Consider the following 26,575-nt stretch of genomic DNA (forward strand, 5'->3'; position numbering starts at 1 on the left):
AAAATTATTATCTCCTGAAATGATTACTATGTATCAAATTCTGCTGGGAAAGCAGCGTTACAGCTTTAGAGAGTATTTCATGTAAAAGCAGGAATGCCTTATTGTTTCCTTTTCCCCCAGATGGTTTTTTTAAACCATATATTACAAACATTCAAGCATACACTTGCATTTGAATTTGATGGCCAAAGAAGAAGGAACATTTATTTTATTTTTTCTAAAACTATTATCATGAATAATTCTATTATTATTATATTGAAATACTGTTTTAGAAACTGAAGGGAAAGGCTGATAAAACTGAATAGCCATATTCCATTAGAAAAGATTGGACAGATGCTGACCTCTACAGGTATGTTGCTGCCTTGCATTGTTGATGGATATCACTTCATATTGTGAAGCTCATAATGCTGCTTTTATCAAAACAAACTGGAATCCAGTGCCATTGTTTACAAGGCACAACGCTACTCTTACTAAGCATAGGTTATAGGCATGCATGGCTGTATGTGCTATATAGTTGCAGACAGGGTAACAATAGCTCATTAAACTGAACAAAATGATGAGCATGTGGTACTGTAAGAAATGCGGTCTTGCTGAGGCACTGATAGATAATGAAATGTCTCACTGGAGACAAAATGTAGTGGCAGAGCAACAGGGAGGCAGACAGCTAAACCAAATAACTGGGCAATCAGCCTCTACTGACAAACAGCCACAAGCCTGACTGAACTGGGAAAAATAGAGTAGTGGAGAAGACATGGCAGCATTGGAGCACAAAGTGGAGATGGCAGCCTTTAGGACACAAGTGACAGCAGTTGAGGGTAGACTGAGTACAATTGAGTGTCAGGCAGAAGGAAAAGCCATGCTGGTGCAACAAGCATTAATGGTGACTGGCACATGATTTAAAGACAGACACAGGGGTCTCATTCAAAGGGTCCTCTCAAGCTGTAACTTGTTGCTTACTGGTCAGTCGGTCAGCTGTTTATAATGACGTTTCACACCACTGGCTTTTAAGCCTTATTTAGAATGGGGAAAGTTAGCAGAGTTTCTTTGTACTTTTATACTGATGCCAGTCATCTCCAGTGAGGAGAAGTTAAGGTCAAATGCCAAGTAAAGGAAATCACATGTGACTGCAATCACAGTAGCACATGTCATAAAAAAAATTGGTTATGTAAATTAGACACTATAAGAAATAAATCCAGAGGTGAATCTTCAGAGAAGAAAAAGCTGTAGTGTAGAAAACATTTACAGAAAGGCAAGCAGAGAAGATTCTCTCTCACACACACACACACACACACACACACACACACACACACACACACACACACACACACACACCTTCCTCCGCTATTTAACAATATAACAAGGCAAACTGGACCAGATTAAAACAGCATTTGTGCTGCCTGCCTTTTATTCCTTTAAATATGCCGACAGCCTCCTGCAGCTTGCAGCACTCTACATGGACATCTTCACCTTTCTGCACTGCTTTCTGACTGAAGAATTGTAAAATATTATTACTTCTATATTTAAATAAATATCTACTATATTACCAAAAAGCTGACAATGACGAGTGGTGGAGGAATTTTTCAAATCTTTCCTTTAGCAAAAGAAGCAATAAAACACTATAAAAAAGACCACATACAACTGCATTCCTGGACAATTATGCATAAACTATCAAAAGCAAAAATAATCATTCCACAGAAAAATGCTCCCCATCAGCCTTAAATGGAACCACATTACTGCTGAATATGCTTATGTTCAGCTCATTTTAAAAGCTTTATATTCTGTTTAATGTCCATCATCTTATTCTGTAAGCGATATGTTTGTAGTGGATGAAAAAATTGATTTTAAAAAGTATAATAAAGTATATTTATAACAAAAAGTCAGCTGAATTAAAAGTTTTGAGCAGTGTGCGACATCATTAACTGTCATTATCTATGGGGGGGATTCAAAATATTAATGAAAAATGAAGGTGTTGTGTTGGCACAGCTGCAGGATAAACGTATTCATTCATTCATCCCAATAATTTCTCCTAGATGCTGATCTGAAAGTGCTGCTGAGCCTGCACCTGTTCAGCTTGCCTGTTTTATTCGGCCGGACATGGTCAGAGCTGCCGTCCCCTCTCCATCATGGTCACAGCTTTCCTTGCTAATGTCCTGAAGGAATTATTAACAACTTTTAAACTTTCCATCTGTCAGCATCTGTCACCAGGATAAATCACAGAAGCTCATTTACTTGCTAATGCTAGTTGTATTTCCACACAAAACGCAGATCGTAACTGATCTTGGAGCAGTGAAAGCCTCGCGCGCTGGTCTCCCATCAGTTTACTGTGAAAGACCAGAGGTTCATGCGCGTGCACAAACCACCAGAGAAAAAAGCCGCTGGCTTACCCACGGGCACGCCAGTAAAACGGGGACCGCTACAGTTTCCTGTGATATGAAACAAGCGGCGCTTTCAGCGACAATAGCGACTGCGGCCACAAGATGGCAGTAATGTAAAGGATGGATGCAAAGAAGCGAGCCGCTTTATGACCGCGTTGTCTGAGATGAAAAGAGAGAGATTGCTTTATTTTTCTGTTTTGAGACATTTTAATATATCCTACCATAGTCCTAACCATCATAAACCATTTTTTAGCTGTGAATACTGGTCTTTTCTTTTGTAGGATTTTGATGGGACTCGACTGCTTTCCAAAGCTCATAAGTTTGTTAAAATTACTTTTGTTGTTTTAGCCACATGTCTGTCTGCCTCCTGAGGCCTCTGCTACAAAGCAAGCTCAAATTACCCAATATCTTTCCCTTATCTGGCTTCACTTACCCTAACACTGGCAATCCTGCTAAGCAGCCACAAACACAGGCAGGTCTACTTAGAGCAAAGCAGACCATATTTTAAAAATGAAGATCAAAGTACTGGCTAAGGAAAAATACAGTCTAAAAGCAATGGTACTGATGCAACAAAAGCAGAAAATCCTCTGCAGTATATTGGCCTATATGATTAAAAAGTGCTGTATAAAAGTGTGCCACTTCACCTGCCTTGATATATGATGATAAAATATGATAAAATTCCATTTAAAGCCAAGAAGAAAGCTGGCAAAAAATGCTGATGATGTCAGTTAATCAACTTACCACTGCTCTTTCTAGCTCTCTCTCCTAGACATACTTCCATACCTCTACAGGTAGGTCATCTAGATCAGTCTCCGTTTCACTCTTCATCCTCTTCATAGCGGCCCTCTTTTCTTCCTTATTAGTTCTTTGCACTTCCTGATTCACTAACTTTCCTCCATCTGTCCTCCTCTCTCTCTTTCTCATTTTCTATATTCATCAGCTCCTCAAAGTATTCCTTCCACTTTCTCAACACGCTCTCTTCACTTGTTAGCACATTTCCATCTCGATCCTTAACCATCCTAACCTGCTTCACATCCTTTCCAGTTCGATCTCTCTGCCTTTGCCACCTTCTCTTTTTGCTATACACCTAGCCTCCCAGTACTCCTGCCTACTTTCTTCATTTCGCTGACTATCCCACTTTTTCTTTGATAACGTCTTCCTTTGAATACTATCCCGTCCTTCCTCATTCCACAACCAAGTCTCCTTGTCCTCCCATCTATCCAAAGGATGCACCAAACATCTTCTTGCCAGTTTCCCTCAGCACTGTACTTTCCCAGTCATCTGGTAACTCTTCCCACCACCCAGAGCCTGTCTCAACTCCTCCCTGAATTCTGTGCAATATTCTTCCTTCTTCAACTTACCCCCACTTAATCCTTGCCTCTGCCTTCACTCGCTTCCTCTTCTTGATGTCTAAAGTCATCCTGCAGACCACCATCTGATGCTGCCTAGCTACACTCTCCCCTGACACCATCTTGCAAAGCTCCTATCTCTTTCAGATTGCACCTTCTACATGAGATGTAATCTACCTGAGTTCACCTTCCTCCACTCTTATATGTGACCCTATGTTCCTCCCTCTTCTGGAAGTACATATTCACTACAGCCATTTCTATACTTTTCGCAAAATCCACCATCATATGTCCTTCTGCATTCCTCTCCTTAACACCATACTTACCCAACAGCTCCTCATCACCCCTGTTCCCTTCACCTACATGTCCATTAAAGTCTGCTCCAGTCACCAATCTCTCCCCCCTGGGGACACTCTCTACCACTTTATCCAACTATGGACAAGACACTGGGTCAAAATAAACCACTTGGTATGAACATTAAGATGAGTGCGTGTGTGTTTTGTGTGTGAGGGAGTGCAGTATTGATGTGCACAGCTCTATTCAGTCTGAAAGATGATATTCATATAAGAGGAACAAAAAAAAATCTAAAATAATAAACAACCAAAGAAAAAAATAGAAGCAAATAAAATTAAATAAATTGATAAGTGGGATTGTGCACATATATGTACAAACATACACGCAGTTGTATTGGAGTTGGAGTACTGGGGAAGGCACTGGGAAATAATCAGCTGTGAGCAGTGGACACTGGGATGACTCAGGATAAAGTCCCCATTAAGAACTGCTGTATTGGTTCAGTGGGACAGAGTCTACCAGGTCTGCAGTGTTTTTATTATGTGTTCAATAAATTGTACTTTTATCTGTTATTAAATTATGCAGTTTTAAATTACCCCACACACCCCACAGAAGGGAGCCGACTCAACGCATCTCTCCTCTTAAAAGAAAAAAGAAAAGAAAGGGGGGAAAGCAAGCTTCCTTTTATTACACATTGCATTTAAATTGTGCCACTTTACAGCTAAGGTTGCTTGCAAACTTGAACTGTTCTTCTTGTAATGCTTTAAGATATGGTTTATCAGCTTGTTTTTCTGTGGTATGAATATAGTGTTTTTATCACAGCCAGAAAGCAATTTTCTTCAAAGCCTACAGATGTTTCCCCCTCTTATCATAAGTGCTAACTGGATCATTGATGAAATCAAGTGTCAAAAATACATTGTTCTGCTGATTGTTTTAGGTTGGCTGCCCAAGGCCTTGTTTAACATAAAAACACTAACAGAATCCAAAACAAGGTCTTGACTGTTTGTTTCATAGAGTTTAGCAGGATAGGGGAGAGTGCTTAGAGTGCAGAGTACAGAGGTAATCTTATTCCAGCATCTGCTGTGAACATATGGTTAAGACTTGGTCACCATTATATCAAAGGTAAAAGTGATGCTGAGTGAACCAGTGCAGTTTTATTTATCTGGAAACAAAAGTGCGTCATTTGTTGGAGACCTTAATTAAAAATGCATAAAGCTTCCTCTGATCATTACCAGTAGCTGTAGCTATGATGCTCGTATATGACGTTCATCAAAGTTATAGCAGTCTCACTGCATAGAAATGTAAGTGTTTTATAAATTCGTGTGTTTCTGTGTCCTGACAGTCCAAGCTGCAACCGTATATTGACTATGAGCGTGCTCATTTACTTTGAAGTACTGTCATGAATGAGTGGAAGTGGCAAATCACATTCAGAGACATGAAAGATTTATTGCCGAAGGAATGATAACGCTCAGCATAACCAAAAGTAAGCTAGGGAGGAGAAGAATTAAAATAGGCATGCTCAATAATTGTCAGATAAAAATAGATTGTCTGCCATGAGAGGTGTGCATACTGCAGAGGACCGGCATAATAGGTTTGGGTTGATAAGATGATGACAGAAGAGATGGGGTGTCAGTGAAACAAACAGACAATTCCTAAAATCAAATCAGCACGTAACATATATATATATATATATATATATATATATATATATATATATATATATATATATATATATATATATATATATATATATATATATATATATATATATAGAGACACACAGTGTGGACAGATATGCATAATTTTCCAGATGTTTCCCATGAAAAATAAAACTTAAGCTTAGACCATCTTAGGGTAATATCTTAATAACCTTGCGCTCATTAGTGTGCTTGGATTACAACTTCTCTGGAGGTTCAGCAGCACAAAATAGGTCATGCATGTGTGAAGCATTGTGGCTTCCAGGATTTCAGTAAAAGAAACGTTCACACGTGGCAGTTCGGGCGCAGAACATCAGCACATTTGAATAAAATTTGGTTATATGTATGTGTAGGCCCACTGCTGCGACTCCAGGTGCAGACTGTGGGAAGGCAGGAGAGGAGTTAACCGGGGTGCCTGACCTGGTTTATCGTAGCTGCTGAAGTGTTGGCTTCTCTGACACGGTTTTATCTCTAAAGTCGGCTGGTTTTCCTCATTTTCTCTGTCGCCCCCGGGTCCTCAGGCGCTGCTGCATTTCGCTGGCATAAATTTTGGTGTGAAGTTTGTGTTACAAAGAACAAATTTTATAATCCAAATCTAAGTGAGTGGCCTAGTTCTAATTAGGTGTATGCTCAACAACATTTAAATTCAGCAACCTGGTCACCTGAGTAAAGACCTTAACTGCACTCCAGTGGAGCTGAACAAAAAAAAAAAAACTGCCACATGAAAATCCAGACGCTGTAAGCATTGATTGTGTGTGACCTCACTCAGTCCAGCAGAGTATCACTAAATAGATTTGCAGGTAAGCACTCCACTCAGCCAAGCTAGTCTTAAGCTGTTTGATCATAACTTGCATAACTAAATCCATCTCTGCAATTATTACTTATATTTTAGAGGCGAATGTTGTAATTTTGCTAAGCTATTTTCTGAGACTTACATTTTTCTGATAAAGGTTTTAAAATACAGAGCATACTGTGGGGGCAGCACAGTGTTTAGCACTGTCAACTCACGGCAAGAAGGTCCTGAGTATGAATCCACCAGCATTTCTCTGCAGAATCTGCATGTTCTGCATGTGCTTCTGCAGGTTCTCCAGCTTCCTCCCACAGCCCAATTTAATTGGTGATTCTAGATTGGCAGGTTGAGTGAATATGACTGTAAATAGTTGTTTGCCTCTGTGTCTAGGCCCTGCAATAGACTGCAGACCTGTCCTGGGTGTACCCCACGTCTTGTCCTATGACAGCTGGGATAGGCTCCAGCCCCTCCTAGACCCTGAATTGGATAAGCGATTATAAAATATGGATTGATAGATGGATGAATCATACTGCAGTCCCGACACCACCTCATTGTTCAGCTATGTCAGCTTGTAGCTATTGTTCACCTGTTTGAAAAATGGCTGTGTGTCAAGTCTACAGCTGAACATTGCTTACTAAGTAGTACTGTGATACAGGGAAGCATCAGAGCTAAGATGAAGAGATTCAAACACTAAAATTGTTATTCTAAGCAAAGAGGGCACCAAATCATGGCTAAATGTCTCGTATTTTGTCTCATTTCAGAGGTAAATCATTCAAAAGAATTGTATTTACAGTAATCTCACCAGTTTGATTACAGCAAGTTCCTGTTCTGTGGCATATGAAAGGCAGATCATATGATAAAATAATATATAAAACAGAAAGAAAAGGGTGCTGCAGCAGGACAATGAGCCTTAAAACCCCTCAAAGTTTTGTGAGAACTACTAGAAGACCAAAGAATATTGACAGATATGGACATTTCTCTACAGTCACCTGACCTCTACCCCTCTCAGTAAGGTGAGAAAGCCAAACATTCTTGATGTTACAGGATCATGCTGTCTTGTCCATGCGGCTCAGGCGCGTGCTGTATGGCCCCATGGTGCAGTTTACAATCTAAACATTCTAATGAGCAACTATTGAGAAAATCACAGTTGTTTCTGCAAAGTCTGCGTGCCATTAAAGTGAAGCAGTGAGCCAACATGCACAGTTCCTGAAAATGAAGCAGCTCAATGCTATTTATTTCTTTAATAATTTACACATTTGCCTTTTTGTTTCCTACTGTGGCCTCTCCAAATGTCTTCTGTTAAAAAAAAAAAAAAGAATCACTACTATTACTTAAAAACCCTGAACAGAGGACACTGTGGCAAATTTATTTTTCAATAAAAGCCTGAGTGGACCTCTGCTAATGTTGAAGGCAGGTGGGAATAAGTGGGATCGCAGAGCAAAGGAGAACAAAAAAGATGTATTTTCATCAAGCACAAACACAACCATGCGGCAACCTGCAGACCTAAAAAATGAAGTCAAAATGATTCAGTTCGGTTTGATTTCAAAAGTAAGTCAATCTCCATAGACTCCCATGCTAAAATTGCCATGTAATTAACATGTTTACTTCATGTTTCTGCCTCCAAAAAACAAAACTTAAGGTACTAAAAAAACCTTCAAAATGTGGAGTCCAGAATCAGCGGTGTCCAGTTTTTTTATATACAGTCAGTAACACTGAGAGAAGAATGAGGGAGAATGAGGGGGAATGAGGGAGATGTGAATCTGTGTGTTAAAAACAAAAATAAAAAGCTGCCAAAAAAAACTGCCAAATTATTTTCAACCAGCTGTGTGAGTTTACCATGACTGCTCTGGAGAAACCGTTGAATCAGCATATAATTGCAGTAGGCATCATTGGATACACTTCTGCTTTTCCTACAACAATATTTTAAAATGCCAGTTGTGAAAATATCTATTATTGAATCCCAAGCAGAGATAATTAGACAAACTGATTACTCACATTTCTAATGTGAAAAAATACTACTTCCTGCAGCCTGTGCAACACATCCAAAAACAAAATTAAAGTTTAATTCAGCAGCTTGAAAAACAGGGACATAGGATGATTGTATATTATCAGCCACAGTAAAAATTTCAATTATAAGCTGAGACTGGAAAACAAGATTGAAAGCTTCACTTACTAGTGTGGCATATATGAGACCCTCATTTTCACCAAAAATTTAATTATTTTCTTGATGCTTCCCTTTTCACATTATTGCAATGATAAAATGAGAATGTCATTGACAACATTTTCAACAGCCTATAAATACCAAGAAATTAGGACAAATCGGCAAAGCAAGTCAAAGCTGGTGGAGAGCATGCCCACTCCCCTCTCCAGTCTGTGTCTCCATCCGTGCTGTTTGTGATTACAGCAAGAGAGGGGAAGCTTCTCAGAAGTGCTCTCTAACAGACCATCCTCTTAGCGATCAATCCTATGCTACACAGACTGAGCTGTCTTTCAGTTGATGCACGTTTGTGAGCCGTAGCACAGGAACATCTGCTTGTTGGTGGGGGCAATTATTTAGGCTCTCCATATCCGGCAGTGACCCGAATTATTCTGTAATCTCTGAGGCTGAATGTTAAGACCAACTTTCTTCTTCAGAGGCAAAGGCAGTCATTGTCTGCTGTCGGTGTGTGCGGGTTTCTCAGCAGGAACTACAAGTGTGGTGACTTTGTGGTGACAAAAATGACGAACGAGTCATTAAAAAAAATGATAAATAAGAAATATTGATAAACTGCTTAATGTTGGGTCACAGGTTTCTCAGTCGTCATCTGCAAATAAAATCTTAATAAATAATGAATAAAGTTAAAATTAGTATCCAATCTAGTTTAAAGTATAAAAGTTTTGTTAATAAAGTTTAACTTTTTTTTAGGAGTCAAGATGAACTATGACATCACTGTTTGAATCTGCATCCCAGTTACTTGTGTCTTACCATCACTTCACTCTCATTTGGTTTTAAAAGATATGAAAAATATCCAGGAAGAATGTGAATGACTGCAATATTACAATTAATCTGTATGTGGCCAAGAAGTCCATTTGAGAGGTCATTCTAACAGAGCTGGGTTTATATCCACTAATTGGTTCATGTTTTCAGTTCAATTTTATTTATACTGATTTCTATGAAGGCATTTTTCCATGGTGGATGCTTTATTAGAACCTTTTTTGTTGCAGTTAGAGGATAAGAAGTGCTCTATCAGTGGGGAAATGCAAGATAAAGCATAATGTTATCATGGAAAAAATGATATTCTGCTTTATATTGTGCAGTAAGGAATGTCTGAGTTTTTCGACAGCTCAGGCACAATATGATTTTACTGTTATGTTACAAAATAGCTGTCATTGTGCTAGCTGCATGATGAATAGTGTGCTCATTCTGACTCCACGACAATTTCTGTAAAAATCGAGTGAAGACAAAAGCCTTAATATCTCACTTCCTCTCAGTTTTTTCATTCACTGACTTTTTTTGTTACTCTGGGGGGGGGGGGGGGGGGGGGGGGGGGGGGGGACAACAGTTTTGTGGCGCAACAAAGACTTGATTAAAAAAATAAACATGCATGAGATAATATCCAAATTGATTTTTTCCCCAAAGACTGTTCCATTACTTTTAATGAAAATCTGTGTTTACAAAGGCAAAACCTCTTTTTATGGTGTAGTGTTATTTAATTTTTGATGAGTGCATTTAATAAACTCAAATCATCACTTACTTTCTTATCTACCCATATGTGAATGTATGCACACTAGACCGGCATATTTTGCACAACCTTTACTTGATTGACAAACTGTGGGAATTCACACTGTTTATAACAATTTAGAAACTATGCAATGTTTGTGTCCCTGAAATAACAGGAAAGCATGAGGGGTATTTAAATACTACGTGGCAAGACAAACACGACGGTAGTTGTGAATGAGTCTTGTAATTGTGACAGTCAATCATGTGAGAAGACATTGTTAGTCTGCTGTTGGCATTTCATGCCAGGTGATGCGTAACATCTGCGGTGCTTTGGAAGGGGTTAAATAGAATTCAAAATAATTAGCTGCACTCAGAGCATGTTGCATGACAGGCAGACCATCTAAGCAGGATGCAAAACACAGTTTCCAATGCTTAATGTTCAAAAGGGAGGGGGAAAAAATTGCAAAAGTAGGCTAACCTATTCTAATCCTGCAATTTTAAAGCTGAAAAGTGGTTAAAGACAAAGGGATTGATATTCTACTTTAGCCCTTTAGTGGGGAAAGAGGAAAGTGGAGAGAGATAGTGTGAGTGTGTGTGTGAGAGAAAGAATGGGGGGGGGTGACAGTGAGATAATCTCTTTTGTGTTTTTGATCCCTAAATGTGGTGGTTGTGTCCCCTTATCCTGGCTACTTAGTTTCTGCAATGCGTAAGTGATGCCATGTACTTAGGCTGTGAAAAGCAGGTCAGTATGACCACTGAGAGGAAACCACATGTGCATCGCATGGATAGCCTTGGGATTATTCCTCACAAAATGTCTTAATTCCACTGTTCACTAATGATCCAGGGAAAATGCCCTCTAATCTCCATTCCATTAATTAAAAAGAGCATGAGCCAGTAGAAAACCTCACCATCTGCTGCGGTTTCATTCCTGCGGACAGATTGTGTTTTCAGTTTGAAACAGGGGAATGGGGCTTTTTCTGAGCAAATGAGTGAAGTTAACATCGAGGTGGATAATAAACATCATACAACTGCTTTATTTAAGTACTGATACACTAAAATATTCTTGGGAAAAGATGCTTTAAACGGGAACAATCCCTGCCAGGGTACTCTGATGGTGTCCGAGCTTACACGTGACAGTTTTACAGCTCACAGACTTTATGAGGTTATCACAGTCAGAATGACTTTAACCTTTAGAGACTTTGTGTTTTGTTATAAATATATGTATGCTGACTGGGTTCCCTTCTTCTTTTATTCTAATCTAACAAAGGGTCAAATGAGATTCTTACTTCTTAAGCTGAAAAGAATTTTACACTAATAAATCCATCCACAGTTCCAGTTCAGTCATCATAATGAGGTTATTAGTTTCTAATAAAAATAATTTCTCAATCATTTCCAGAGGGACCATTTTGTCCACTTTTTACTGCCTTGTTTTCTAATAGTAATATGCATTTCTTGAAAATGTAAATGCAGTTTGATTACACCGTACAACTTTAACTTTTTACCAGTTGTGTGAGTTTGTGTTAATACACTGCAGGAAGGTGTGTTTATATCCGATTATATTTCACTATGAGTTCAAAATGATGAAACACTCTTATAAGAAATTGGTTGTTGTACTTTTGACCTGCGGTCAAAGTCTAGAGGCTGTGACATGAATTTGATCGAGCTAGTAGGCGAAAGATTATCCCACCAGATGTCGTTTTTCCTCTATTGGAACAGTGGGGCCAATAATAAACACACACACAGACACACAGACACAGTAATCTGAGGCAGGCGAGTAGCCCTTGCACATCCCTTTCTCTCTTCTCTTTTCTCTCGGCCAGACAGTGACTGTTCCAGTCCAGCCAATGTCAAGTTTTATCCAGACCGCATATTGCACAGTTCATCTTTTATGAATGCACTATTCATTACTGTGAGTTGCGGAATTGCTTCAGCCTACAGATGGACATTCAAGGCGCGATGAAAAGACTGAGTGGGAAATGGCATATAGTGCATTTGGCGCTGTTCACTTGTTTCTTGGATGCAGTCTGTGCACAGATACGTTACTCTATCCCAGAGGAACTGGAGCATGGAGCGTTTGTTGGCAATATTGCAGAAGACCTGGGTTTGGATTTGGACAAGCTCTCTGCGCGCAGATTCCGGATAGTCTCTGGTACTAAGAAGCAATATGTGGAGGTAAATTTGGAAAATGGAGTTTTGTTCGTCAATGAAAGAATTGATCGCGAAGAACTATGTGAGCAGAGTTTGTCCTGTTCTTTTCACTTGCAAGTGGTTATAGAAAACCCTCTGGAGCTGTACAGGGTAGAGATAGAAATTTTGGACGTGAACGACAACTCTCCTAATTTCCCGTGGACAGAGTTTAATCTGGACATATCGGAGTCTGCTGCGCCAGGTTCCCGTTTCCCACTTGAGAGCGCACAGGACTTAGACGTGGGATCCAACTCCCTCCGAACCTACTTGCTAAGTGTAAACGACCATTTCTTTTTGGATATACAGACGCGGAGTGACGGCAGTAAATTCGCAGAGCTAGTCCTGCAAAACCCACTGGACAGAGAGCAGCAGAGTGCGCATCAGATGGTGCTTACGGCAGTGGACGGAGGCGCACCGGAGAGATCAGGCACTGTGCAAATTGATATCACCGTTCTGGACGCAAATGATAACGCGCCTGTGTTTGATCAGTCATTTTACAGAGTGAGGCTTGCTGAAAACGCACCCAAAGGCACCGTTGTTATAAAACTAAACGCATCCGATCTCGATGAGGGTCCCAACGCTGATATCACCTACTCGTTCAGTGGCCACGCTCCCATCAAAGTGCGCCAGCTTTTTAGCGTAGATTCGGAAACGGGAGAAATCAAAGTCAAAGGAGTGATAGATTATGAAAAAGCCAGGATGCATGAAATTTATGTCCAGGCTAAAGATAAAGGGCCCTCCGCCGTAGCAGTTCACTGTAAAGTGCTGGTCAACGTTTTGGATAAAAATGACAACCTTCCAGAGGTGATCTTGACTTCTGTATCTACACCTGTGCAAGAGGACGCGCCCCCCGGAACGGTAATAGCCGTCATCAGCGTAATGGACAAAGACTCGGGTGAAAACGGGAATGTGGACTGTGAAATTCCTCATCACGTCCCATTTCAGCTTCACTCCTCATTTAAAAATTACTACACATTAGTTACTTGCGATTTTTTGGACAGGGAGACAATCGCAGAGTACAACATCACCCTCACTGCCCGAGATATGGGCTCCCCTCCTTTATTCACGAGGAAAACTATTTTAGTACAAGTGGCTGATATGAATGATAACGCGCCGAACTTCAAACAGCCTTCATATACAGTGTACCTGACCGAGAATAACGCGCCAGGGGCATCCATTTGTTCGGTGACTGCACTGGATCCGGATTCTGGTCAAAATGCATACTTATCATATTCAGTCCTAGAAGGTGACATACAGGGAATGCCCGTATCCACGTATGTGTCCATCAACTCAGACAACGGCAACATTTACGCGTTGCGATCCTTTGACCATGAACAACTTAAAAACTTTCAGATCACAGTTCAAGCTCAAGACGCGGGGTTTCCGCCTCTGAGCAGCAACGTTACAGTGAATATCTTCATTTTGGACCAAAATGACAATACACCTGTAATAGTTTCGCATGTTCCGCAAAACGGCACTGCGCCGAGCGAAACAGTGCCCAGATCAGTTGACGCCGGCTATCTTGTCACCAGAATCAGCGCGGTGGACGCAGATGCGGGTCAAAACTCGCGACTTTTCTATGAGATGCTCCAAGCAACAGACCCGAGCTTGTTTAGCATTGCTCTTTACACAGGCGAAATCAGGACGATACGCCAGTTAGTGGAGAAAGACCCCACAAGGCAAAGACTGGTCATTCTGGTGAAGGACAATGGTCAGCCGCCCCTCTCGGCCACAGTTTCCATCATTCTGTCAGTGGTTGACAGCCTGCCAGATTCCCCGCCCGATCTGGGTGACCTGTCACTAAGCCCACATCACAGCACCAACTTTACTCTGTACTTAATCGTGTCTCTGGGCGCATTCTCCTTCACATTTCTAGTGGCTATTATCGTCCTCGTCGCGGTGAGGAGACTGAAGGGCAGACCTTCCAACAGAGAGTCCAAGTTTCCCTCCATCAGCGGATGCTGCTGCCGCTGCTGCTCTCCTTCAGAAATAGCCACCACTACAGAGGTGTTCAAAAAGTCCAACTTAAATGTTCGCATGTCCACAGGCGCGTCAGGCTGCGCAGAGTTAAATAGCAACGGCACACTTCCCCAGGTCTACTGCTACAAAATGTGCCTGACGCCGGAATCGTCCAAAAGCGACTTCATGTTCCTAAAGCCGTGCAGTCCGGTAATGTCAGTGCAGCAGAATAATGCCAAAAGCACAGATTACCTGACGTCTGGCTGGAGCGCGCTGGACCACAATGAGCTGGCGAACAAAAGAGCAGCAACCCCAAACGAGGTAATTTAGAATGAATCACCACTGAGCAATACAGTTTCTCTCTGACTATCCACTTTAAGGCATCACAAACAATATCCACTCTGCCCTGTCTCACAGCTTTATAGGTGTACTACAGGTATAAATGCCATCAACACTTGAGGAAGATATAACAAAAATTTAGCCTTCATCAATGTTTCCAAAACGCATAAATGCTAACCTGTAAAATCCTAAAGTCAAATATATAAAAAAAAACAAAAGAAGTCTGACTGCTCTGCACCGGGAAAGTAATGAAATAGCAAATACAGGCTCAGCTCTGTAGCTTGTAGCACATAGACTACCTTGCTGTTTGAAAGATCATAGTGTGACAAGGTGTGTAACACAAGGCATAAAAAAGGTGCTGCAGGGATAAAAGAGCTACACGTTTTATCACCAACTTGAAGCTATCTTTTGATGGTAACACAGCTCCTGCTGCATTTGTGCTCTAGTCAACAGCATTACTGTCTACACCTCACATTAGCCGCACATTCAGATTAAATGGTAACTCCTTCATCGCTTTTCAAAGCCTTGCATTTGTGTGCCTAATATCTGACAGTTACAAAAGATATGTAAGAAAAAAAATGTGTCACAAGTTTAAAGCTTAAAACTGACTTTGTGTGGCTTTCTCTTGACTTCAAACCTATCCAGTGCTGACAGCCAACCATACTACACTTACACAGAAGTGCGGTGCAGCTGTTCTCCCTGAAGTGCGTACTGATATGCAAAGTTTCCTTCTGTCTTAAACTTGCAGATTAAGTATTCAAACAAGGACTGGACGTGGACCAAGAACCAACGCAACTCAGCATACAAGAGGTGAGTACGTGACTCAGTTGGGCAAACACTCACACACAGCATAGGCACACATTAATTTACACTTCTGTTGCCTCTGTTATCTTTATAGGTATAGCTCAGCAAATATGGAGGGCACGCTTTCACGCCATCAAAAGTTTGACTCTGATGGGTTTTCCTGCTCCGACGCGCCACAATACTGGACCTGGGGGAACCACATGAATGGTGGGTGGCAGCTGCGCAGTTTTGGCACATTATTGTTCATATGAAAGAGGGTGGTGGATTTCTGTGCCTGAGGATTTAGTATAACATAAAAATGGGAAACCAAAAGGCAGATAATACCAGGCCCTTAAACTAGGGGATTTTTTTTTATGCGTCAACATGAGGATTATAGAAGTCCCTGCAAGAAGTGTTATTTCCAAAAAAAAAAAAAAAGAATTAAGAAAATGCCTTTAAAACCACCTTATTCAAATCAGAAAGACTTTAAATATGGCCACTGAAGAAATAATCTCCAAAAGCAAATTGTAATGTATGCATATTTTTACAGACTGCAAGATGCCTCTTCAAGAGGGAGCAGCTCCAAACTATTCGTGGACTCCAAAGTACACACAACCTCAATCTGAAACACCCGACTACCAGCACAATGTATACATTCCCGGCACCACAGCCGGCTACCACACTGTGAAGCTGGCGCCCAGAGGAGAACTGGATGTGTACAACAGCTTCTCTACTTTTGGAAAGAAAAAGAAATTCATCTCAAACTATGAACAATCTTTTGACAAAGATGACGGTCTCATAAGTAATTCTATATTTAAATAACAAATCGGCACTTTTCAGCAAGGACATGCTGAAAGTTTGACTCTGAAAATGTTGTCTGTGTACCGGTCACATTTCTGTAGCCTCTCTGTGTGTCAGAGCTGTCAATGAACTGCTGTAACTGTGCTAGCAATATGTTTCATAGCCGTCAGGTTAAAGGTTTCTATTAATAGCCAGATTTTAACAAACATACTTTTAAGGTATGTTTATTTTTTCTAAAAATGTCCAACTGTAACTGTTGTATTCAACAACAAAAGCTCTGTTTAATTACAATCCTGCATGTCTGTGTGCATTTACTGAAGTCCTTACTGTAAATAATGCACTATATGTAATATACAGAAAGAGAAGAGAAGTAAAGAAAAGTAATGCAGCATGGATTTTTTTTTTGTTTGTTTTTTAATAAAAGCAGTTAATCTGTCAAAAATAAATAAAAACATACCACTGAGATGAAGAGCATGAACACTGATGCTGTACATCTTACTTTGAAGGACTGTGTTATAGAGAACAGCTATGATCCCATTCCCGTGTCTCGTGCAGTAGACCATCACGCCAACACGTCACAGGGAACTGTTGGTGACATTTTGAAGGGCAATAACACTGCTGAAGTGATGTGGCTCCTATAGGGACATAAGTCACTTACTGGTTATATATATTCTTGATTTATATTCATTACTAGTGGTAGGACTTGGATATCAGTGGGTCATTACATAATTATTCTTAGTGGGAGTAATTACTCTGTATACATTCTATGTACAGTATACATTAATAAACCTGCAATCAATTCTATAACCTGTTTTCTTTCTTTCTTTCTTTCTTGATGAAGCCACTATATTTTTATGCCTCTGTGAGGAATCAAAGTCTCAGTTATTTAGATGGTGAATAACTTAATACATCAGTGCACATTAATTTAAGACATAAAGAAACATAAAGAGATGAACTGGCTGCTTTTTTTTAAAAAAGAGACCACTTCAGTGTGGTCTCTCATTAACTAACAAGTCTCTCAGCTGCTGACAGTGATACTGGGTTCCAGTGGTGTCAGTGATGAGGCATCATTTCATATTTGGGGGATAAAATCGTGACGTGTTTGGACTTACGGCTTAGAATGTTTTTTAATCTTTTCTTGAAGCTCTCCTCAGTAAACACAGGGCTTTTAAACTGCACTCTGGGACTTATCCTCAGGATTCATTGCCTGTAACTGAGCTATTACAGAGCAGTGGGTTAATCTTGGGCTAGGGCCTGACTGCCTCAGTGAACTGCTTCAAGCTCAGTACCAGGGGCCAGTTTGGATTCTGAAAATGAAGTAATGAGGATGAAAATCTGAAAAAAATAAAAATGAATATTTTACTCTGTTATACAGAGGCTATGAGGAATTTAGAAAACAAATCCAAATATGCCCATAGCTGCATCCTGCCAAAAAAGACGGTTAATGAAGCCAAGATTTATCCTTGACTGTATCATAATCAAAAAAACTGCCGTGCTTAGCAGTCCCATGTGCTATAAGCAGGGACAGATAGCATATGTCCTGTTTCTGCGCTGTGCAAAATCTATTCCGAGCCAAATCTGTGCTGCTTTATTTTCCTTTTTCTCCCTTGACTATCTCCCACCAATCCATAGCTTCCACAACTCTGGCTGAGAGCAGGGATTTCCTTTCATCTCCACCAGAGGGCACCTTTACTTCACAGATCCCTTGCTGAAGACACTGGTCATCCTCGTGCATGGTGTGTTTGGTATTTGATGTCTTAAATAACACATAACACGATGTTTGTCTTTGACAAGCAAGTGTTATTTTTAAACACTTTTTATTGTAAAACAGCAGAAATTATTCCTGTCAAGTTTTGTGGATTTTAGAATGATGTTTTTTTTTGTTTTTTTTTGGCCCCAAACAGCTGAATTTTTGTGGAGTGTTTGAAGAAAAATCGTGCAATATATCAGACGATCCTTGAAACTTGAATTTTGTGTTTGATCTGAACAGTTAAAGAAAAATTTAATCAAACTGAATTTTTGTCACATCAATTTATTCTTTTAATTGAACATTTTTACCATTTTCTAAAAGCAATGTTTGAGGAGAAAACAGCTTGAAAAAGTTTAAAACCTAAATGAAAAACACCAGTAACTGACATTATTCGGCAAAATGACAAATGCAGTGAAAAAGGGAAAAAAAAAAAAAAAAAGACTTGCGCACAACACTGTACTTGTAGTAATTTTTCTATTAAAAGGTCAAATTAAACAATTAAAGCAACAAATCTTTGTTCCTAATTAAAGCTCAGATGGCATAACTGGAGCTCAGTGTTATGCTTGGCCAGGAGCCTCCATTTCAGTAATAGGTTAGACTGAGTTAATGTGCACCACTGATGTTTAAATAAGGGCCAGTCAGTGAGTTGGTGTTTTAATACTAAGGCTGCTATGAAAAAATTAATTCAGCTTTAAGTTTTCTTTAGCTGCTCCTCTGTTGAGTCGGGCAGACTTGGCTAACACATGCCTCTAATTCACTTTTCACTAATTCACTTATTAAACTAATTTGTCATAATTCCAGCAATGTATTAGTCAGCTTTCTTTTATTATGAAATTAAGTAACATAGTAACTCTTCCTAAGAGAGGGGAACAGAGTATGATGACTTCCCCCTTTTCAAGGTATAATAAAAAAAAAGTTATAATACTGTTATGTACACAGTGCAATAATTCAAACAGTGTCTTAAGTGTACTGGTGAAAAAGCAAACAAAAAAACAGCTGAAATATGCTGAGATTTCAGATTGCATAGGTGTAAGAGTAGATGCACTGACAGGGAAATGATGCTTGCTGAGGCTGCATGTATGGGCGTAAATCTTTGTCCCACAATAATGGTTTTGGCAAGACTGACAGCATCAAAATGCAGAAACAGTGGTCATATCGAGCTGCTGCTTCTGCGTAATTCATAATGATAGTGAAAGCTTTTAACAACAAGTGGACATGACACAGAAGGAATGCGTACACTGAAAATTGTTTGATCAATTCAAAGTAGCCTTCCAAATGCATTAAAATAATATGATGTGTGTTTTTGCATGCATGTACTCTGTGAGGATTAAGGCCAGAGTGTCCTGTAATTTTCTGTGTTGTCACTGGATGGAGCCAAAGGAGAAGAAAGATTAAGGACTAGCCTCATCTCGTCATCTGCCATGTCAATGCAAAATGGCTTTAGCTTGCAGAAAAAGCTGACAAGTAAAAATATGACAGCTAGCAAAAATAATGACAAGGAGTATGTGCTGCATAGGCTATATTAAAGGGAGCAATTGAAGCTTCTTTGCAGTAGGTTACAAAAGTACCACACTTCCCATCATCGGATCAGTGGAAGACTCAGGCTGCCTGAAGGCAAAGAAGTGAAAAACTTAGGGGCATCTGATACCTTCATCGGAGCCTCATCAGCAGAGAACAGTGATGGATGTTTGATAAAAAGCCGCAGTTAACATTCACATTTTAGGGTGATTTAAAATATACAGGAAACAAAAGCTTTGTATTTTAACAAGAAGATTTGCTTTACAGCTTTCGTGGCACATTTAATATTCCTAGATTTCTCAGTTGGGCTGTGCATCCTTTTAATTTCCCCTGCAAACAATCTCTCCTCTCTCCCCTTGCTTTTGAAACTTTATATTTAACCTCTGATTGAAGCACTACCTCTAGCTTCATTTTGAAAATGCCTTCAGTGCCTGTCTCCTTTTGGCCCTTTAACACAGAGTAACTGATTACAAATCTCCCTTTCTGAAAATACATATTAGCCCAAGCTAGAAAATTGTAAAACCAATCTCCATCTGCATGGACCTTTAGGGAGCGGTATCTCATTCTTTTCACTGGAAATCCATTCATTTTGTTTGTCAAAAGGGCACTCATCATGGTATGTTTGCTCACAAGTGGAAGAGCCAAAGCCAACAAGGCCAGTCTACATGTATAATGTGACGCACACAGATACAAAGGATTATCTGTCCCTTACACATTTATTGGAAAAAGAGCTTGTATAAGATGGTGGACACATTTTTCAGAGCATCTGAAATGTATTAAATTGTTTTTTCATAGCAAATTTGATTAATTTGGATATGAAAGGTCTGTAACAGCTGCATGGTTATTTTATCTGAGGCTATTCATGTGTGCTAGAGCCAACAGAAAGTCAATCAGTTCAGCGAATGAGTCTTGGTTGCACATGCCCTAAATGAGCACTAATATGCGTGCTCATGGGCCCAAAAACGTGGAAGCAGATGTGAGTACTGTAGTGTTTCTGGTGACCATAAGAAGACAACCAGCTTAATAACATAACGTCGACTTTATTACGGACCGCAGCACTCACATACATGCGTCTGTTCTACGACTTGTCCGCCGAGCCTGCTACCACTCGTTTTGTCCACTTGGTGGTGCAGTTTTCCAACAACACACAACACAACTTGGAATATGACATTACCCCCTTTTTTTCAGTTATCTCCGATAATACATAAACAAACTCTGCTTGCTTTAAACAAAAAAGAACATTTACTTAACCAGCAACTCCAGTCTTGCTAAAATTCAGATTATTCAACATAAGAATAAATTTGACAATCTCCACAAACAGAATTAGTAGTCAGGGTCTCAACATAATGTCACATATATTAACACGCTCCAAGAACAAAAAAAAACACATCAGAACGCTCAGCCACACTAACACGAGAATCAACAGGAAGATTCAAGGATTCAGTGTCACGTCTCTTTACCTGCACTGAAATTTAGTGGTTAGAACATCATCCACATAACATCAATATGCATATATCAAGTAAAGTCCTTTAAATATGCAGGTGGGCGTCTGTTGTTCCTATTGGGATACCTCGATGGAGTATTCCTCATTGCAGCGTTGTCAGGCTGACTGCAGACATCATCGTGGCCTGATGGAGCACCCACCTGTGGCACAATGCTTTTGAAGAATGAAGAGTTCCTTGTGATGGATTGTCCATTTCTGGAAGCTGTGATCATGGAACCCTTGATTCTTGTCACTGTATATGGTCTGACATCATATGGTGTGGTAAGCTTATTGCGCTTGGGTTGTCGATGTAACACTGTATCACCAAGAGCCAGAGTGTGTGGAGTGACACGGAGGCTCCTGTCGGCGTGAGACTTCATTTTGGCTTTGGCCTTGGCATCTCTTGCTCTCACAGCCGAATCTGAACATCCTTTTGGTGTGCTATTGAACGATGGAATCTTTGTATTCATTGCACGTCGAAATAGGAGTTCAGCAGGTGATCTCTCTGTTGTGCTGTGGGGTGTGGAACGATACTCTCGTAGGAAAATGTTCAACTGCTGTTTCCAAGGAATTCCTTGTGCGTCTGCCACCCGTAGCGCTTTGCCTAGGGTGCACATGAATCTTTCAGCTGTAGCATTAGCTTGTGGCCATAGTGGTGTTATCCTGTGGTGATGGAAACCTAAATAGTTGGCAAACTGGGAGAATTGCCCACTGTTAAATGGGGGACCATTATCAGTCTTAACAACTCTGGGAATCCCAAACATAGCGAAAACTTTGTCAAAGATGGGAATGACTGTGTGAGCTGACGTTGACCTCACAGTTTCAACTACAGGGAAGCGTGTGTACTCATCTATGATGACCAGCAGATATTCTCCAGTTGGAAGAGGTCCATAGAAATCCGCACTCACACAGTGCCATGGTGTTTCAGGCAGTGGTGTCATTTTTAATGGCTCTTTCTGGATGGAGGGGGTGGCAGCCTGGCATGCAAGGCATCCACGTACTGCTGCTTCTGCTTTGCAGTCAATGCCTGGAAACCAAACTTTGGACCTGAGCAGTGCTTTTGTTTTGACGATCCCCTGATGTCCTTCATGGGCGAGCTGGACAACTCTTTCCTGCAGAGTGGTGGGAATAACTATCCTTGTCCCACGCAGAATGACGTCAGATGCTGGTGATGCTGTCAGTTCACTACTGACACAACGGAAGTGTTTCATGATGTTCACATGCTGTGATTTTTCAATTTTATGCCACGTGTTGTCTCTAATGTGAGTACTGACTTCCTGAAGAATGGAGTCTTTGAGTGTCTCTGCTTTGATCTCTGCAAGTGTCATGGCTTTTGGTGTGGCATGAGTTGCAATGAAGCTCACATATTCTTCCGCCACTTTCGCAGCACGTGTACTCTCAATTTTTGGAGATGGAATCGGGTGACGAGACATGTAATCAGCTGGGTTGTTGGCTCCCTTTCTGAATTCCACCTTGAAGTTGTAGGGCTGAAGCCTCAAACCCCATCTTTCAATCCTGGCTGGTGGTTTTGATCGGGGATTGTTCCATATGATTTCCAGTGCTTTATGATCTGTCACTAGTGTGAAGGGATGTCCGTATATGTATAGGTGAAAATGTTCACAGCTCCAGACAATAGCAAGTGCCTCTTTTTCAGTCTGGGAGTATCTCCTCTCAACGTCACTGAGAGAACGACTGGCATATGCTATTATGTGTTTCACCCCTTTTTCATCTTTTTGACATAGGATGGCACCCAGTCCAACGGGACTGGCATCCACAAGCAACTCTGTATCACGGCCTGGGTAGAAGTAGGACATAACGGTGTCACTAGTGAGGCTGTCTTTTAATGTTTGAAGAGCTGTCTGCTGATCTGGACCCCACACCCAAGAAACATCTTTTCTGGTGAGCTGCCGCAGAGGTTCAGAGATGGAAGAGAAGTCTTGGATGAATCTGGAGCAGTAGTTGGCCATGCCAAGCAGGCTTTTAATTTCAGTTGGAGTCGTAGGGTCGGGAGCCTGATGAACAGCGGCAACTTTCTTCGGATCCGCGGAAACCCCTTCTGCAGAGAAAATGAAACCAAAAAACTCCAATCTGGACTTATTGAATTCACACTTATCACGATTGAGTGTGAGACCGCTTTCCTTCAGTCGTTGAAACAGAGCTCTGAGGTTGTTATCATGATCACTCTGGGACGCACCGTAGACAATGATGTCATCGCTGAGATTTTTCACTCCAGTGAGACCTTGCAAGGTCTGACAGATGGCATTCTGGAAAACTTCAGCGGCAGACGAAATGCCGAAACTCAGTCTTTTGTAGCGTTTCAATCCAAGATGAGTGGTGAACGTGGTAATATATCTGCTGTCCGGATGTAGCTCCAGCTGATGATACCCAGCTCTTAAATCCAGCTTTGAAAATACTGTTGCGCCATTTAACTCATGTACCACATCATCCATGGTCGGGGTAATGTGGCGCTCTCTCTCAATGGCCGTGTTAGCCTGACGCATATCAACACAGATCCTCACTTTTTCGGGATCTTTGGGTTTAGGCGGTGCGACGATCGGTGAAACCCAAGGTGTGGGACCAGTCACATCTTCAATGATGTCGTCCTCCTGTAGTTTCTTAAGTTCATCCTCCACTTTTTGGCGTATGTGGAAGGGCACACGTCGATGTGGCTGGCATGAAGGTTTAACATAAGGATTTATGTGAAGCTTCACCTGAAAATCTTTCAATTTTCCAATCCCTTGGAACAAGTCTGGATGACTTTCCACCAGCTCATCAGCAACGGTACGACACTGTGCTTTAGCTGACACTGCTGTGACCACGTTGATTAATCCCAGTGCTGTTGAAGTTTTGTAGCTCAGAATGTTGAAGCCATCACCTTTAATTACAAAGAACGTGCACATTGCCTTCTTGTGTCCTTTTTCCACACAACACTTGAAAATCCCTCTCACTGGGAGTGGAGAAGTAGAGCGAAAAGGATAAATCTTTGTTTCAGTTGAATACAATTGTGGACGTGGTGTTAGCTTTTCGAAGCTTGTGTCACTTAGACAGTTGGCTGAGGCTCCTGTGTCTATCAGAACTGACGAAATGGTGCCATTTATTTTGATCAGAGTAGCTCAGAAACTTTATCTGCATCAACCACAAAAACATAAGCATCATCACTGCTAGAAGAGGTGTTTTCTGTTTCATCTGGGGCAATCTTTTTGACATGATGAACGTTCTTGAAATGTGCATTACTACCAAGTCGGGGCTCTTTTCTGTTACTGTTTCTTGGTGTTGATCTGCATTGTCTTGCAAAGTGATTGAATTTGCCACATGCTCTACACTGTTTCTTATTAGCAGGGCACTCACCAGCATGGGGGTAGTTGCCTCCACAGTTCCTGCACTGATTGGTAGAACGCCGTTTAGCTGACCATTTGTGATTCTTTTGATGCATCTCAGAAGCCTTCTGATCCACCTTGTTAACTGTGGCTGCGGCACCTTTTTCTATGTCGCTAGCTTGCATTTCTGCCAATTCAAGTGTTCTCCCAAAGTTAAGAAGCTCCTCCAAACTTAGTTTTTCCTCCATCAGTGCTTTCCTGCGCAGTTGAGATGATGCACAGCTGTGTATGATTTGCGTTTTAATTTCAGTTTCCACATCTGCAAAGTCACAATTCTTTGCCAGCATTCTCAGTCTGGTGTGATAACTGTCCACATTTTCCCCAGGTTCTTGTGTTGCTTTTCTAAACATGTAGATCTGATACTGGACGTTTTTCTTCGGCGAAAAGTACGTGGTTAACTTCCTTTTTGTGTCAGCATATTTGTCATCTGCTGCTGCTACTGTGTCGTAGATATCATGCACCCTCTCTCCAGCAAGATGTAATAACAGTGCTTTGAGTCTTGCATCTCCTGATATGTTCATGGCAGTGGTATAATTTTCAAACCTTTGCAGCCATTTATTCCAGCGAGGTCCAACAGAGCCAGGATCCCTTTCTGTATCGAAGGACGGGAGAGCAGTCATGTGCGCCATGCTTGCCTGGTGCGTAGGGGTCTGTTGCTATTGCTGTTAGCGTAGCTTAGCTTCTGGGAGGTTATAGCTTCCTACCCTTTTCTTGAACGTCGGCGCTGACACGCCATGCATCCAAATTTACTCCTCGTCGCCAATGTAGTGTTTCTGGTGACCATAAGAAGACAACCAGCTTAATAACATAACGTCGACTTTATTACGGACCGCAGCACTCACATACATGCGTCTGTTCTACGACTTGTCCGCCGAGCCTGCTACCACTCGTTTTGTCCACTTGGTGGTGCAGTTTTCCAACAACACACAACACAACTTGGAATATGACAAGTACCTCATGGAGATCCTTTGGTATATGCACCAATAAGCAACTTTCATTCAAATGAATGGAGGTACAGAGCTCCAGTATCCAGTTTTCCTGAAATAGCCGTTACAGCCCCATTCTTCATTCAGTCGCTGTATCATGTTTTGTTAGTTTTATGGGTACTTAAACAACAACATCACATTTCATCCAATAATATGACACCAGCAGGGGGACTTCTGCTCCTTCAACGCAATTTGTTATGGTTCAGCAGGTTTGGTTTGGATTTTGTTTTGTCTCTCTCTCTTTTTTTTTTTTTTTTTGTCTTCCCCTCCCCCGTCTGTCTCCTTGTGAGATCGCTCTCAGGTGAAGTTGTTGGGCTGGCTTGGCATTCCTGTTCTGCCCAGAGGCAGACTCATCCTGGCTGAGATGGCCTTCCACACCTGTTTTGGATGAAGCAATTAAGTGTGGAGTATATCAGGGCTGAGTTGTGCCACAGTTCTCTGCCAGATGGTCCTTGCCAATATAGTGACAGTTGGGCCTCCACTGTTTCAGTCAGGCTTCAGAATATTCCATTTGCTTTCCCAGTTTATTCTCCTCTCAGCAACCTGTCTGGAATTCTCCCTGGAGACTCGTTTGTTCTTAGCAGAACTCTGGGACATTTTGAACACTTTGTTATGCTATTTGGTTTAACCAGGCTTTCATTAATGAAGAGTTGAGGGATTTCCTGCACATCTTTGTTTTCGTCTATCTCAGTGACATGTTCACAGAACACCACCAACATGTCACAATGGTTTGCAGAGATTACTGGAGAACAGCCGAAAAGTGTGACTTCCATGTTTTGACAGTTTCATTCCTGGGATACATATATTGGAGAATGGGCACCTGAAGAAGGTAAAGGCAGTCACCCAACAGCCCACTCCATCCTCACATAAACAACTCCAACGCTTCTTGGAATATGTTCATTTTACCAGATATTCATCAAGAACTATAGCTGTCTCCAGGACATTTGAACAGACCCCAGTGGCCAAAAGAGCATTACAGGAGTTAAAGAGACTTATTAGTCCCGCAGTGGTCCTCGTCCAACCTGATCCTCAGATTTGTGGTTTAGGTGGATGCTCCAGACTCCAGGGTGGGAGCAATATTGTCCCAGTGGTGCAACCCCAAAGGCAAGCTGCTCGATTCTGCCTTCTTCTCCTGTCATCTTTCTTCCTCTGAGAAAAACTACAATGTTGGTAACTCTGAGCCGTTAGCTGTAAAG

At 41.1% G+C, this 26,575-nt stretch overlaps 1 protein-coding gene across 1 annotated transcript; it reads left to right on the plus strand.

Annotated features, from left to right (window-relative positions):
• The first annotated feature begins 11,982 nt into the window (after nucleotides 1-11,982).
• LOC115792166 (protocadherin beta-15-like) lies at nucleotides 11,983-17,052 on the plus strand. The gene is made up of 4 exons (XM_030746593.1): nucleotides 11,983-14,663; nucleotides 15,430-15,491; nucleotides 15,580-15,692; nucleotides 16,015-17,052. The coding sequence occupies exons 1-4, from the start codon at nucleotides 12,135-12,137 to the stop codon at nucleotides 16,284-16,286; spliced, it is 2,976 nt and encodes a 991-aa protein (XP_030602453.1). The 5' UTR covers nucleotides 11,983-12,134; the 3' UTR covers nucleotides 16,287-17,052.
• Nucleotides 17,053-26,575: the final 9,523 nt, after the last annotated feature.

Source organism: Archocentrus centrarchus, chromosome 14 (genome assembly GCF_007364275.1).
Source record: "Archocentrus centrarchus isolate MPI-CPG fArcCen1 chromosome 14, fArcCen1, whole genome shotgun sequence".
Taxonomy (NCBI): domain Eukaryota; kingdom Metazoa; phylum Chordata; class Actinopteri; order Cichliformes; family Cichlidae; genus Archocentrus; species Archocentrus centrarchus.

What these genes read in the sequence shown, in the direction of transcription:
- LOC115792166 (XM_030746593.1), top strand. Translation starts at nt 12,135, where the DNA reads ATGGACATTCAAGGCGCGATGAAAAGACTGAGTGGGAAATGGCATATA. An exon ending in GAGCAGCAACCCCAAACGAG is followed by an intron (nt 14,664 to 15,429) that starts GTAATTTAGAAT and finishes TTAAACTTGCAG; the next exon opens with ATTAAGTATTCAAACAAGGA. An exon ending in CTGGGGGAACCACATGAATG is followed by an intron (nt 15,693 to 16,014) that starts GTGGGTGGCAGC and finishes ATATTTTTACAG; the next exon opens with ACTGCAAGATGCCTCTTCAA.